Here is a 13,186-nt window from a genome sequence, read left to right as displayed (position 1 = left end):
GTCTGGAAGTCAACTGCCGCATGAGTCATCTATTAGCTCAATAGATGTCTATCAATGACTTTCTGCAATTGATATTATACCTTTATTTGATTGAAATCTTAGTAATGTGCGCGTTATTTGAAATAAAAAGACCAAACACAACGCGTTTTTGACTTTATTAAAGCATTTTACGCTGGAAATAAATGTCAAAATACGACAGAGACTTAGCATTCTGGCGAAACTCGATATCCTCGCCGCTGAGCTTCTTGGAAGTTGATGTGGTATTTTTTTCTGAAAACATGTGTCAAGTTACAATTTATTAGTTATGCTATAAATCTGTATTGTCACAGTCACAGGCGAAGGGATATTTTCGCAGGATTCAGGCATCCCCCGAGTTACGTAAGAGATGCGTTCCGGCAGACTATGCGTAAGTCGAAATTTACGTAAGTCGAACCTTTGCGTTGGCGCTTCAGAGATTGCTGTATAACAAGTTGTATCGTAAAGAAATGAGCGCAACCACATACACCACCACATCCATCGCTAAAACTGCAAATTTTCACGTTGATTGCTGACTTGGGATTTATAAGCGATTTTTCTACAGAAATTAATGAAATTTCCTTCGAGGAATGACAAAAATGGGTCACTTTGTTATTTTTAGCACGTAAAAAACTCTATAACTATTCGATATTTTTTCTACCATAGGTTGTACGTGCGAATATCTACTTCTTCATGCTCGCATTCGAAAATTAACGTAATCATTTGAAATACGGTTATCGCTTACGTAAGTACGGATTTACGTAAGTCGAGACATACGTAACTCGAGGGATGCCTGTTTTTGGTTTCTCCCTGTTAGCAATTCGAATTCATCTTCTTATCTCGTGAGAACTCCAAAGATGGACTTAAAATAATTGAAGAAGAAGAAGAAAATCCGGTGGAGAAGCACGTGTATTTTGTAAAATGCCTCAGATTGTCCGCTAGCATTTGACAGCAGGAGTGAGGGTAGAGCAAGCTACCTGTTGAAAATAAGAAGTTGGATGAAGCCGAGGATCAAATGGGCGTGCCGCTGAAATGGCGTTTGGTAGATAAGAATGTATACATCAGACAGAAATCCATAGTAGTAGTGTAAATGCGAAAACGGTATGGAATCATTTTTTCGTGAGTTGGTGTGTCCCCTTAGGATATTTGAAAAAGATGTTAGTTGAATCAAATTTATGCCCAAATTGTTTCCATAAAATTAAAATATTCCATTAATCAGCTAAATTCTGGTTTGAATCCTTTAAAGGATATCTCAATTACTCGCCAAAATCCTGGGTTTCCTGCTGCATAGGCAACCTAGTCAAGCATTCCCGCATTCATCGTTTTTTTTTTCGTCCATCCCCTTGAAAAACGATAGATCAAGGTTCCACTGTATACCTTTTTATTTATACATTCATTGACTGAAATAGAAGAAGAAACGTATGTTTTATATGCTTTGTGCAATTCTAGTATTCAAAATTCGAGGTATTCAAATATTCAAGCAATGATTTACTATTCGAATTCGATATTCGAGTTTGAGAAATCGGCTATTCGACCCATCTCTAAAACAAAGTATCGTATGCGGTGAGCTTATTAGGAAGCACCAGGTTGGTAAGATGATGAGTCGGACATCTGGTTCAACAGCAGGCAATTCACAAAGCACAGGTGGATTGTTTTTCTCAGACACACAGCACAAGACTATGTGGGAAAAGGCTGCCGGATTTCGCATTAACTGCACCTTTCCATGATGACCACGTCCCAGGCCAAGATATGTCAAAGGGCGTGGGGTATTAGAGGCATACCTGAGTGCAGAGACCAGTCCCACGCTGTAGGGTTGCAAAGAATAAGGGGTGTCATATATTAGATCCACACCTGAACGTGACATGGCATCCAGCTCTACTGTCACCCTGAGAGTGAAACCGAACTGACACGAGAACGGCACTCATCACACTACTTCCCTCCAAAAGTGAATCGCTGAATGCATTTTATATTCAGGAACTACATTTTATATTCAGCAATCCAATTATATCCAATTGCAAATCAGCTAACAAAATTTAAAGATAAAAATCAGTGATAAATAAAACTATTATGTTGCTAGTGTAGGTCGCCAAGACCCTCTCTTCGTTGTCGCCCGGGGATTGATTGATCGGGAAAATCGCACAAAAAAGGAAAGAACTCATGGGGGCAGCAATCACATATGTATTAATCTTCCTTCATTCGTGCACACACGCCGACTGCCCAGCGTACTCTCCGCCCTCTCTCGTCAGCTCTTTTTCCGCTCTTAGGTCAAGTGCATCTCATTCACAGGTTGGGTGGTTGGGAACAAGAGGAATTGCTGACATTAGAGAGGAAAGACAAAGTGAGACAAGGAATATGGCAGGCGCCTCTTACACTACCCACAATATACTCCGATCAAAAAATGCATGGTTATTGTATAAGCACGTGTAAGAGATGCACCCCTATTTTGAGCATCAGAGCTAAAGAAAAACATTTTGTGGCATTTATTTTAATCCTTTAGTGCAATGTTGCAGAGTAGTGCCTGGTTGTTCGACAGTTATCAAAATTTCTTCTTTCAATACTAAAAATTTGTGGCATTTTTTCAGCTAAATTTACACAATACGTATGGTGCTCGGAGATGAGTAGGTAGGTATTCACTTGTTGTCTTAACCTTATGATGCTTACTAGGGACGGTCGGATCGGATACCTCGTATCCAAATATCCACTGATAATGCCCTTCACCTTATACTTGGGATCCAAATTCGTTGAAGAAATAGAATCTGGATCTGAAATTTTCAATCAATGCTTTTGTGATTGTAAGGTCCCATTAGAATGAGTAGAAAGAGTTCTGGTCCTCTCTCCGCATACGCCATTGCTCTACGTTGCTTGTCCTCCTCACGAAAAATGTTGTCCAAAAGCTCCTGTAGGAGTGCAATAAGATTGCAGCCATGGATAATTTTAAGGCAAAACATGACGGGCACATAGCGTGAATCTTACCAAGAGATTAAACAACAATCAGGGGAATATCAGCCCCATAGAATAATAACCACATCGTAGATTTCACAGAACCACACTCGTCCCTCCATCAGCCAATGCTTCTGCCGTTTTTTTTTTCCTTTCCGAGACCCCACAGACCATAAATCACTTGCCTCAAAGGAAAATATCAAGTTACGTGGAAACAATGGAAACTTCAGGCAACTTAAACTGCATATATATCACATTGCTGCACCTTCGCCCCTTCGCTTTGAAGGCAATGACGTCACATACAAGATCGGACGTGTTCTTCCCTTGCTCCTTCGCTCGTAGCTTCGTTGCGTGAAAGATGCGGAGGGAGTGCACTCCTTCCCCTCTACCTCTCCCTCAGCGCCCGTCACTTATGAACATTTCGATTTCTTCTACCCACCATTATACTCTAATCCCAACCATGTACACACGCGTTTGAATTTTTAAAACCTCAGGTTTTGTTACCAATATAATTTTCAGTTGCAACAATCCTCATAATAGTGACTGAAGATGAATTTTGAGAAATCAGGTCCTCAGCGTAATGGAAATAACTCAGCAAGACAGATGTTGACTATTAACCAGGTGTTGTCCTTCATAACTATGCATTTCCATGTTTACCTCTGAGGTACTTACCGACGTGATGACGCGATGTTTACGAGTAAGACACCCAAACAGGAGCATTGTAAAAATATGTCACTAAGGGAGAAACTCCCCTGCCTGCCGCTTGTTTTCACCTAGGATTACAGATGACCGACTCACGATGAAAACCGAACTCAGTTCCGATTCGACTTACAACCCGTAAAGGGGAGGGGAGGGGGGGAAGATAAGAAGTTTGTGCGAGAGACACAGCCCCATTTTCAGCTGCAATTTCTGGGGAAAAAGATGTGCCTCTTACACGTGCTTGTATGGTAATTTACATTTAAATTTTTTAAATAATTTTCTGCAAATTTATCATAAATCCTAATTGGGTGATTTCTCCTCAATTGTACAAGAGGTTGACCCTTGACAGTGGTTTTAATCTCCTGTGTGGGTGTGTATAATCACTTCAAACTAAATGCCCCAAAATAGGTCTTTTTTTGCATACTTACCTGAATAATATGCCTCGAATCATGTAATATCTCTCCACATGTGTTATGAGTGTGTGGACATGTGGTTAACATGACATATGTTGGGTTCGTTTTTGAAGCTGAGAAGCTGCACAAGACATTTAATGCTGCTAAAATAGATTTTATTCCTTTACATATGATTTTTAAATTTTAACATTTAGAAAGTTGTAAATGAACCCTTGTCTAATACCCTAACTTAAAATTATTTATTTTTTATTTTAATAAAGAGATGCATGTACAGCAGTACTGCCAATTTAAAGTGCACAACAAATATTAAATAATTAAAGAATAATTATTTGTTACAAATTTAAATAGAATAAAAAAGAAAACAAACATTTATCCGGCTATTTTGTCATTTATGCGATAAATATGTTAATGCCCGATAAAAGAATATAGCCAGCATAAAAGATCCTGAAGTGAAAGTCCAGTTGCAAGGGATGGAGGAGGTGGGTGGGTGGAAGGTGAGATGGAATGCATCCGTCTGGAAAGAGAGAGAGCGTGCGTGCAAGGAGGGCTCTGGAGGCCACATGCATGCATGCCTCCTCCTTCGCCAGCTGTTCACGGTAATAAAGAAGTCAATGTTGATCAACCTTTTTGCATATAGATATTGATGGCATGAGAAACTCGAGACAATTGTGTCAGCCGCCCCTCTCTCCCTTACAAAGGCCGTTGTGGTTTGTTGCATTGGCAGTGACCAATTCCTTCTTTCAGTGGGCGATTCTCCCTGAACTGAGTCAGTGGGTAGCGTTCTCTCATTTTAAGCCTATTAGAAATGGCTGATAGGAGAAGAAATCATTATCATGGGTAAACTTATCTTCCCATTTCATCTTACAATTATGTATCTTAACAAATTGCAATTTTGAGTGAGCCTGTCTCGTCTGTTCCCCGATTGTCTTTGCCTGCCTCTCTCTCTCTCTCTCTCTCTGCTGCTTCTGACCACCACCATCTACGTACGTATGCTCACACTCTGCACCTCTCTGTTTCTTTGCAGCTTCCAGAGGACCATGCAAAGGATGTCCCATGCTGCAACTACCGGAGGTACTAAGAAATTATTCTGTATTTTCTGTATCTGTAGTGTAGAATTACAGATTAAGGATCTTCTACTGTCTCTTTATTTCACTTGTCGATAATGATGCAATGACAAGGATTTTTTGGGGAATCATACATATTCATATAATTTTAGACATGCTATAGTCAGTGCATGTCACTCTTATACATGGAATAAGTAGAGGCAAAGATTATCGGTGAATAAAAACTGTGAATTTCGTCATAAAAATTTGTCAATTTCGGTTTAAAATTCCATCATAAAATTTCAATTTCGTCACAAAAAATAGTTTCGTCATAAAAATTCACTCGTCATAAATATTCCTTTTTTATCCCCAAAATAATAATTTTAACAATAAAAATGCTTATTACCATATTAAATATATTTTTAATGGTAAAAACCTTGATAAAGAAGGGTCAAAGCAAATGCTAAAGGAATAAGTTAAGATACACATACCATAAACACACTTTGCTATGTATGTACATACATATTTCAACCTCATAACGGTAGAGAAATGTTGTACAGATGGGGAATATTTTTGGTCTGAATTTCACTGTCTCATTGGCCTGCATGATGTAAAAAACGTATACTTTTCACGTAACACATAAATAACAAAAGTATTTAAGGTCTTACACAAAAATATAATATCAACACTCGCAAATATGTATTTATATACTAATAGGTTGCTTCTATCTATAAAAGTTTTTTTTTTTGGGATATGCCATTTGCATTATTCACTATCTGGAATTTAAAATTAGCTGAATCCTTCTTTTACTGGAATTGAGATCCATTGGTCAAACTTGACTTTAATTCTGCATTTTTTTTAAGTTCAGTGGTTCTTTTATTTATATTTCCATACATGGAAAAACCTCTTTCTGCATCTACATTTGCCACAGGTATCCACAGGGTTTTCACACTATTTTCTACAAAATGGGGAAAATCATTTTAAAGGGCAAGAATTAGTGGGAGTACAGGCGGTCCTCGACTTTCATACACTCGACGTTCATACAATTTGCACTTTCGTACGTTCAACATTGACACCTTTTACTTGACTTTCGTACGCTAAATTCGGACTTTCGGACGTTGGTCTGTAACTTTTTTTGAATTCCCGCGATGTTTATTGCACATCCCAACATTCAATTGTTTCAAATGGCAGTATATGCGAACAATGCGAACGTATATAATGAAGGGAATTGTTGGTAGTTGAATCTAATCTGGGTGATTTATTTGGGAGAGAGATTGCCTGCTATAGGCTCCTTTATCAAGAGAAGAAGAAGGCCTTCATTGAAGATATTTTTCAAAAGAAGTTGACTAGACATCATCAAGTAGCTTTCAATAAAACTAGTAAGATCTTCTTTCTAATTGTGTTTTTTTGTTTGAGTGCTGTTTAATTCATGTACACCTTCAGCAACGATATTGCACGAAATATCACCCGAATTCCATTTGTCTTTTGTCTTTTTTGAATAACATGCGAAATATACGCGTTCACGAATGTCACCTGCCAAATGTCGAATTTTGGTGTACAAATTAAAAGGTATCTAGAGTGCGGGTTCAACAACTACATTTTGTTATGCTTCTTGATATGTCTTTTTATTTATAGTGGACGTAATAAGTGGAATATCAACTTAAACGCCTAGAGGAAGTTTCACTCGATAGCCAACGGAGTTCTTGTTTTTAAAACTTTTATTTGCATTTTCTGCGTATTTTCGAAAAAAATTAGATGATTTGAGGAGTTTTAATAACATATTATTAAAATTAAGTAAATTGAAATGAATTCCTTGGAAAAAAAGAGGTTTTAGTACGTATATTCCGCTCTTTAGGAACGTAACCCTTAAATAGTATGGAAGTCCATGGTTCGACTTTCGTACATTCGACTTTCGTACAAGTTTTCGGGAACGCATTGTGTACGAAAGTCGGGGACCGCCTGTACTGAAAATTCTTTTCCTTCTTCCTGAACTCATCTATCAGAATCCTTCAAAGCAGAATAGCCAAAAAGTTCTTGAGTTTCTGTTAATGATAATATGAGGACATTAGCTACAATTGTTCTTAAGTCCTTCACATCAGTTGTCAATATACACCTTGTGTTGAATAATCTTTCCATGGCTGTAATAATGTTCCTCCCTGGGTCAATGTTTGCAAGGAATGAGAACTTCATATTAGTCTTTACACCTATTTGCTTAAGGACCTCACACATGGAAAGTTGCACAGATATTTTGAGACTATTAAAAGAAGATTCATTTTCTTTTCCAAACTGTGCATTGCTGACTAGGGTAAGGGAATTCAATAAATTAAGGTTGAGTCGGTTCTTAAATTTTTTTGGTTATCGATAGATACTGGTCTGGTTCTCCCCCACCGGTTCTCAATACATACTCAGTTCCAAGGATGAAATCTAATTATCTGAATTAATGGCAAATTTAAATGAACAACCACAAGAAGTGAATGAAAAAAAATTCACGAAAGATGTTAATCAGCAGGAAAGCTCTGTAAAAAAATGACTCCATAATTTTATTTGCCAAGTAAAAAAGTTAAATAACATGTTGTTAAGAATGCATAATCGACCAATATGTCTCATTACATCAGGCAGCCACGGGTTCTTTCACCAGGTTTTTTGTTGTAACTTGTATGTCAGATCAAAATACACTCTGTGATGTAGCTAGCTTAAATTGTTGCTTTAATTGACAACTTATTTGCATGCTTCTTTGTCACAGTTCTTCTAACCTCAAGAGTAAACTGCTCAACACGCCGGTACAGCGACACTGGATAAACTGAGCAGCCATGAATTAACACAAAATTGTAATGCGGTGTTGCATTTTGTAGGATAACCACCCTTTTCCATGCCTTGCATAGGTTTATCAAGTTACGAATAGGCTCTCGAAACGCATTTTGCTCGTATGTCGAAGAATTACTGTATATATACATGAATCAATCTTAAGACCACTCTCAGACGAAACGATTTTCCACGGGCGCCGTCCACGGCACGGCACACGGCGTTGCAGAGAGTCGTCTCGTCAGAAAGCCACCTGGATTTCACGTGAACGGCAACCAGCGAAAATCGTTTCGTCTGAAAGCGGCCTCAATGTGGCGTAGTGTATATTGCGTTCAACGGACCGCACCCCCCGTAGACGGCGCATCGCCGGGCCGGATTGAAATGGGCGCCGTGCCGTCAACAGCACGATTCGACTCGTTTGAAGACATCCATAGAGACCTATAGTCAATTGAGCGAACGTCACCATGATGTGGACGGTGGCAGACGAAAAGTCAGCTCGTTTGAAAGCGGCCTATGTGGCCGCGGCCATGGAAGAAGGAGTTTATATCCTCCTCCTTCTTCCATGCCCACGGCTACAGAATATTACAATGTTGGCGATAGCAACAAACTGATGAACCCTTTAATGCGCGAGTTAGCAAGCAACTCTCAAAAGAAAAAAACATGGTCGCCATGCAATGGGAAAGTAATATATGCATTTTTTTTACTTTTTTCACTTTTTGGCCATGAATACGCTGCAGACCATTTCGGCTTTGGGTGCCAAATTCAAATCCTCGCCACAGTTCCGAGCCGTTTGCAAAGCACCGTCTACATGCGATTGGTTCTTAATAGCGGTTTTTAAATAGACTTTAAGTGATGGGGTGTTTATTAACGGTAATGGTAGAAAATATCGCGCCAAGTTCGCAGAAAAAGTGCTTAAACGTGAAATTTCGCGGAACCAAGTGAATTTCGCGTTATAATTCGTGTTTCGCGGTTCATGAAAATTCGGTGTCCCTGGGAATAAGTTGTTTTTAATTCATCGAGACCACTGAAAAATGATTAAAAATTGAATCAAGTTCACAGTAATATTCTTCATGGGAATGCTTTTAAGTTAATGTATAGTGTAACCTCGATCAAATGAGGCCACACGAGGTGCTCAAATAAACACTCGCTATAGCGAATTGTCGCTTTACCGGAGGTGGAGCAAATAATAGCCAATATTGCAAACACTTATACAGAAACAGGAGTGGTGCGGTGACATAAATTTATATCCGATAAACGTAAGCATATATCCAGAAGAAAGGCGATGTTTTTTTGCATCACTAAATTTCCTTACTTAAGCAACAACCATCCATTCAAACAATTCATAAGCGCCGTACTGAGTAAAAATCGTGCAAAGAATTGCTTTGTCAATCATTATGCCAATGCACAAATGACGAAGACATTTTTCTATGTACTTAATTAGTGCAATTACGTATCATTCTGTTATTTTCGTATTTTCCCCTGAAAATTCAATGAATAACTGATAAAACTGTATCGCGGTTATTTAATGCCTCAAATGCTTCCATTGGTGTATGTTTATTGTTCCTGTACGTTAAGCGGCAGTTAAGTGAAATAACTTATCGCATTTGTTTCTGCAGACAAAAATGGCGGAAGGTTGTATAACGATCCTGCCTCGGAAGACTTTTTCTATCATATAATGTAATACCTTCATTATCTACGCTAAAAATTTTGCTAAGCAACCAAAGTGGTGTGATTAAAATTGCTGTTGTTAAAAAAAGTTCCTAAAGAGTGTTCCGCGAGCGACGTATTTGAAATAATAAACTGAGTTCACTACGGCACTGCAATATAAACGATTTGTATTAAAATTGGTAGTATAAGAAAAGATATGTACGTGATATTATTTCACGAAAAAATATAACGCAGATGTTATGATGGTGTCACTAAGTAAAACACAAACAAGATGCAAGAAACAGCAACAAATACAGTGGAACCCCGATTTATCGTTCCCGCATTCATCGTTTTTCCGCATTCATCGTTCGCCGCTCCTGGTCCCAAATTAAGTGCCATAAGGACAATGTAATTTTTTCCCGCATGTATCGTTCCCCGAAGTATCGTTTCCCGCATTTATCGTTTGAAGATCGCGGTCCCGTCGTATAATTTTCCCGCATTTATCGTTCGACGAAAATGAGACGAAGTGTTTACAATGTGTTATTTATGGCTAATAACGACAGACACATAGTTTGAATCTTCCCCAGGAGATTGAAATACGATAGGGAGAAGCTGAGTGTCGTGGGATAGTCACATTATCGCATTTCCCAAGATCCGGTATCCCCTCCATTCAGCACTCGCCTCTCCCCGTCTGAAGCTTTCCTCTTCTCCGAAACAAAAAAAAAAGGTCCCAGCTCGAGTAGGGATCGTATTACGAAGACTTAAGCTGCGAAAGAAAATATCAAGTTACTCGAGAACCAAAGAAACCTTTTTCACGCTTCCCCCTTTCTCGACGGCTGACTTTTTTGTAGCTGACTCGCTTCAAGTATCCCCACCTCTGGATGTCGCAACTGCTGCATGAATCACCTATTAGCCCAAAAGGTGTGTAAAAATGAATTTCGGCAATTGGTATTATACTTCTATTATATTGAGATATTAGTGATGTGCACGTAATTCAAAAAAGAATGATACCAAACACGACGTATTTCTAACGTTATTTAACCATTTTAAGCAAGAAAATAGTTGGTATAATAAGATGGTGATTTCTGTCGAATATCGATATCCTCGCAGCTGATAGTGAGCTTCACGGCAGTTGAAGCGGATTTTTTTTTTCGAAAACAGGGCGTCTGGTTACAATTTATGAGTTATGCTACAAGTCTCACCTGTCTGAGGTGCTAACGAAGTGATGTCTTCTCAGGATATTTTGTTTCTCCCTACTAGCAATCTGAATTCATCTGCTGATCTAGAGCTGCGCTACTTATTGTTAGAAAGGAGTGGGTAAGTTGCCTTCTCTACAGGATAAAAAATTTAATTGCGCTGTCATATGGTCATGCTTCACCCTCTGCAGTAAGCTCTGCTTACGCCGTACGCGATAGCATTAGTGCTGAACTTCACCTCTGTGGCGAGTCAAACAGGAAGTGCAACGCACCGACGCTGATCAGCGCGGGCAACCAGGCGAGCCCGATCAACGCGGCGAGGCTGCCGCATCAAACCCAAAGCAGTATAGCCAGCGTATATAAGACCAGCGGAGAAGCCACCGCGAGGGCAGAAATATAAGAGAAGGTGCTAGCAGAACGCTGTGCGAGAGAGAACTGTGAACCTCAAGTGTAACCGATTTTTGTACATAATAAAAATCGTACATTGGAGGAGTATTGTTTGCTTGCAACATAGCCTGGTAGCCGACCACTACATTGGTGACCCCGACGTGATGCCGGACCCTGGGACTGCTATTGGAGCCGAATCAGCCCCCGCAGGAAGCATGCTGGACCGAGTCGCCGTTCGAGTCCCACCTTTTTGGCCTGAAAAACCAGCCCTGTGGTTTGCGCAACTGGAGGGACAATTCCGACTGCACGGGATCACGCAAGACGACACGAAATTCTGGTATGTTGTCTCACACCTAGAGAATAGATACGCCCTAGAAGTGGAGGACATCATTACCGATCCGCCCTCCGAGGGAAAGTACGATAGGGTAAAATCTGAACTCATTCGAAGACTTTCGGCCTCGCAAGAGCAAAGAATCCGACAATTGTTAGAGCGCGAGGAGATGGGGGACCGGACACCTTCACAATTTTTGAGGCAATTACGGACCACTGCCGGCCCTGCAGTGCCAAATACTTTTTTAAAGACCCTCTGGTTAGGTCGCTTACCAGCATCCATGCAAGCAATACTGGCAACCCAAGGTGACGAAGAACTTGAAAAGATAGCTCTGTTGGCAGACAAGGTACATGAGGTCACCCCTAAGCACCATATCGCTAGCCTACAAGACGGGCCCCGTATCGCAACGCTTGAGAAGAAAATTGACGACCTGGCGAAGCAACTGGCAGCCCTGACGACCGACACCAGGAAGCCACGCCGAAGCAGATCGCGTTCTCTTTCCCGAAGACGAGACCCGGAGGAGAGGAACAAGGGCCTCTGTTGGTACCACTGGCGTTTTGGTCCGAAGGCTAGGAAATGCTCATCTCCTTGTTCGTATTCTCAGGAAAACGACCAGGGCCCTCGTTTATAGCGGCTAGCGAGCACAGCCCCATTAAAGGCCGCCTCTTCATGACCGACGCAAGAACAAAGGAACAATTCTTGATTGACACAGGTGCCGATCTCTGCGTCTATCCGCGGAGGCGCATTAAGGGTCCCCGTTTTAAGACTTCGTACGAGCTAAGTGCGGCCAATGGGTCACGGATTGCAACTTACGGTTTTGTGACGCTTAACTTAGATTTTGGCCTTAGGCGCGTTTTTGTGTGGAATTTTGTTATTGCAGACGTCGACAGACCTATAATCGGAGCAGACTTCTTAAGTTTTTACGGTCTAATCGTCGACATTAAAAATAGGCGACTTTTGGATAACATTACCTCTCTTTCTACTCCCGGTCACCCGGCACAAGGCACGGTGGGGCAGATAAAAGTAGTAACGGGCAACTCTATGTACCACCGATTATTGAGGGAGCTTCCGGAAATTACTCGACCGATAGGAGTTTTTTCGGCACCCAAGCACACCACGGAGCATTATATAAGGACAACGCCAGGCCCACCCGTGTGCTCCAAGCCTAGACGACTAGCACCCGACCGTTTGAAAGCAGCCAAAAAGGAGTTCGAAGCAATGATAAAGATGGGAGTCGCACGCCCATCGCAAAGCAACTGGAGTTCGCCCTTGCATATGGTGCCAAAGAGAGGGGTGGAATGGCGGCCATGTGGAGATTATAGAGCCCTCAACGCCAGGACTATTCCGGACCGCTACCCAGTCCCGCACATAGAGGACGTAGCCAACTCCCTTTTTGGAAAGGCAGTATTCTCAAAAATTGACTTGGTACGTGCCTACAATCAAATTCCGGTCGCTCAAGAGGACATCGCGAAGACAGCAATAACAACCCCATTTGGCTAGTACGAGTTTCCTTTCATGGGTTTTGGTTTAAGGAATGCTGCACAAACCTTCCAGCGCTTTATGGACGAAACAATCCGCGGTTTGAACTTCTGCTACGTCTACATCGATGATATTTTGGTAGCATCCGATTCGGAGCAGCAGCATGAAGAACACCTGAGGGAATTGTTCGAGCGATTGAAGAAGGAAGGCATTCTGATTAACCCCGCCAAATGT

At 40.8% G+C, this 13,186-nt stretch overlaps 1 protein-coding gene across 3 annotated transcripts in view; it reads left to right on the top strand.

The window, feature by feature from the left end:
• LOC124155320 (RNA/RNP complex-1-interacting phosphatase) overlaps positions 1-13,186 on the top strand; it is a 93,209-nt gene that overhangs the window by 40,508 nt on the left and 39,515 nt on the right. For 2 of the 3 annotated variants that reach the window (XM_046529037.1, XM_046529035.1), the window contains one exon: positions 5,092-5,138. The exons of the other annotated variant lie outside the window; for it this stretch is intronic. In XM_046529037.1, coding sequence (XP_046384993.1) covers positions 5,092-5,138 — 47 coding nt within the window. The remainder of the gene's footprint in view (positions 1-5,091; positions 5,139-13,186) is intronic. 3 annotated transcript variants of the gene reach the window in all.

This window comes from Ischnura elegans, chromosome 3, assembly GCF_921293095.1.
Source record: "Ischnura elegans chromosome 3, ioIscEleg1.1, whole genome shotgun sequence".
Taxonomy (NCBI): domain Eukaryota; kingdom Metazoa; phylum Arthropoda; class Insecta; order Odonata; family Coenagrionidae; genus Ischnura; species Ischnura elegans.
This window is presented reverse-complemented; position numbering and strand designations above follow the sequence as displayed.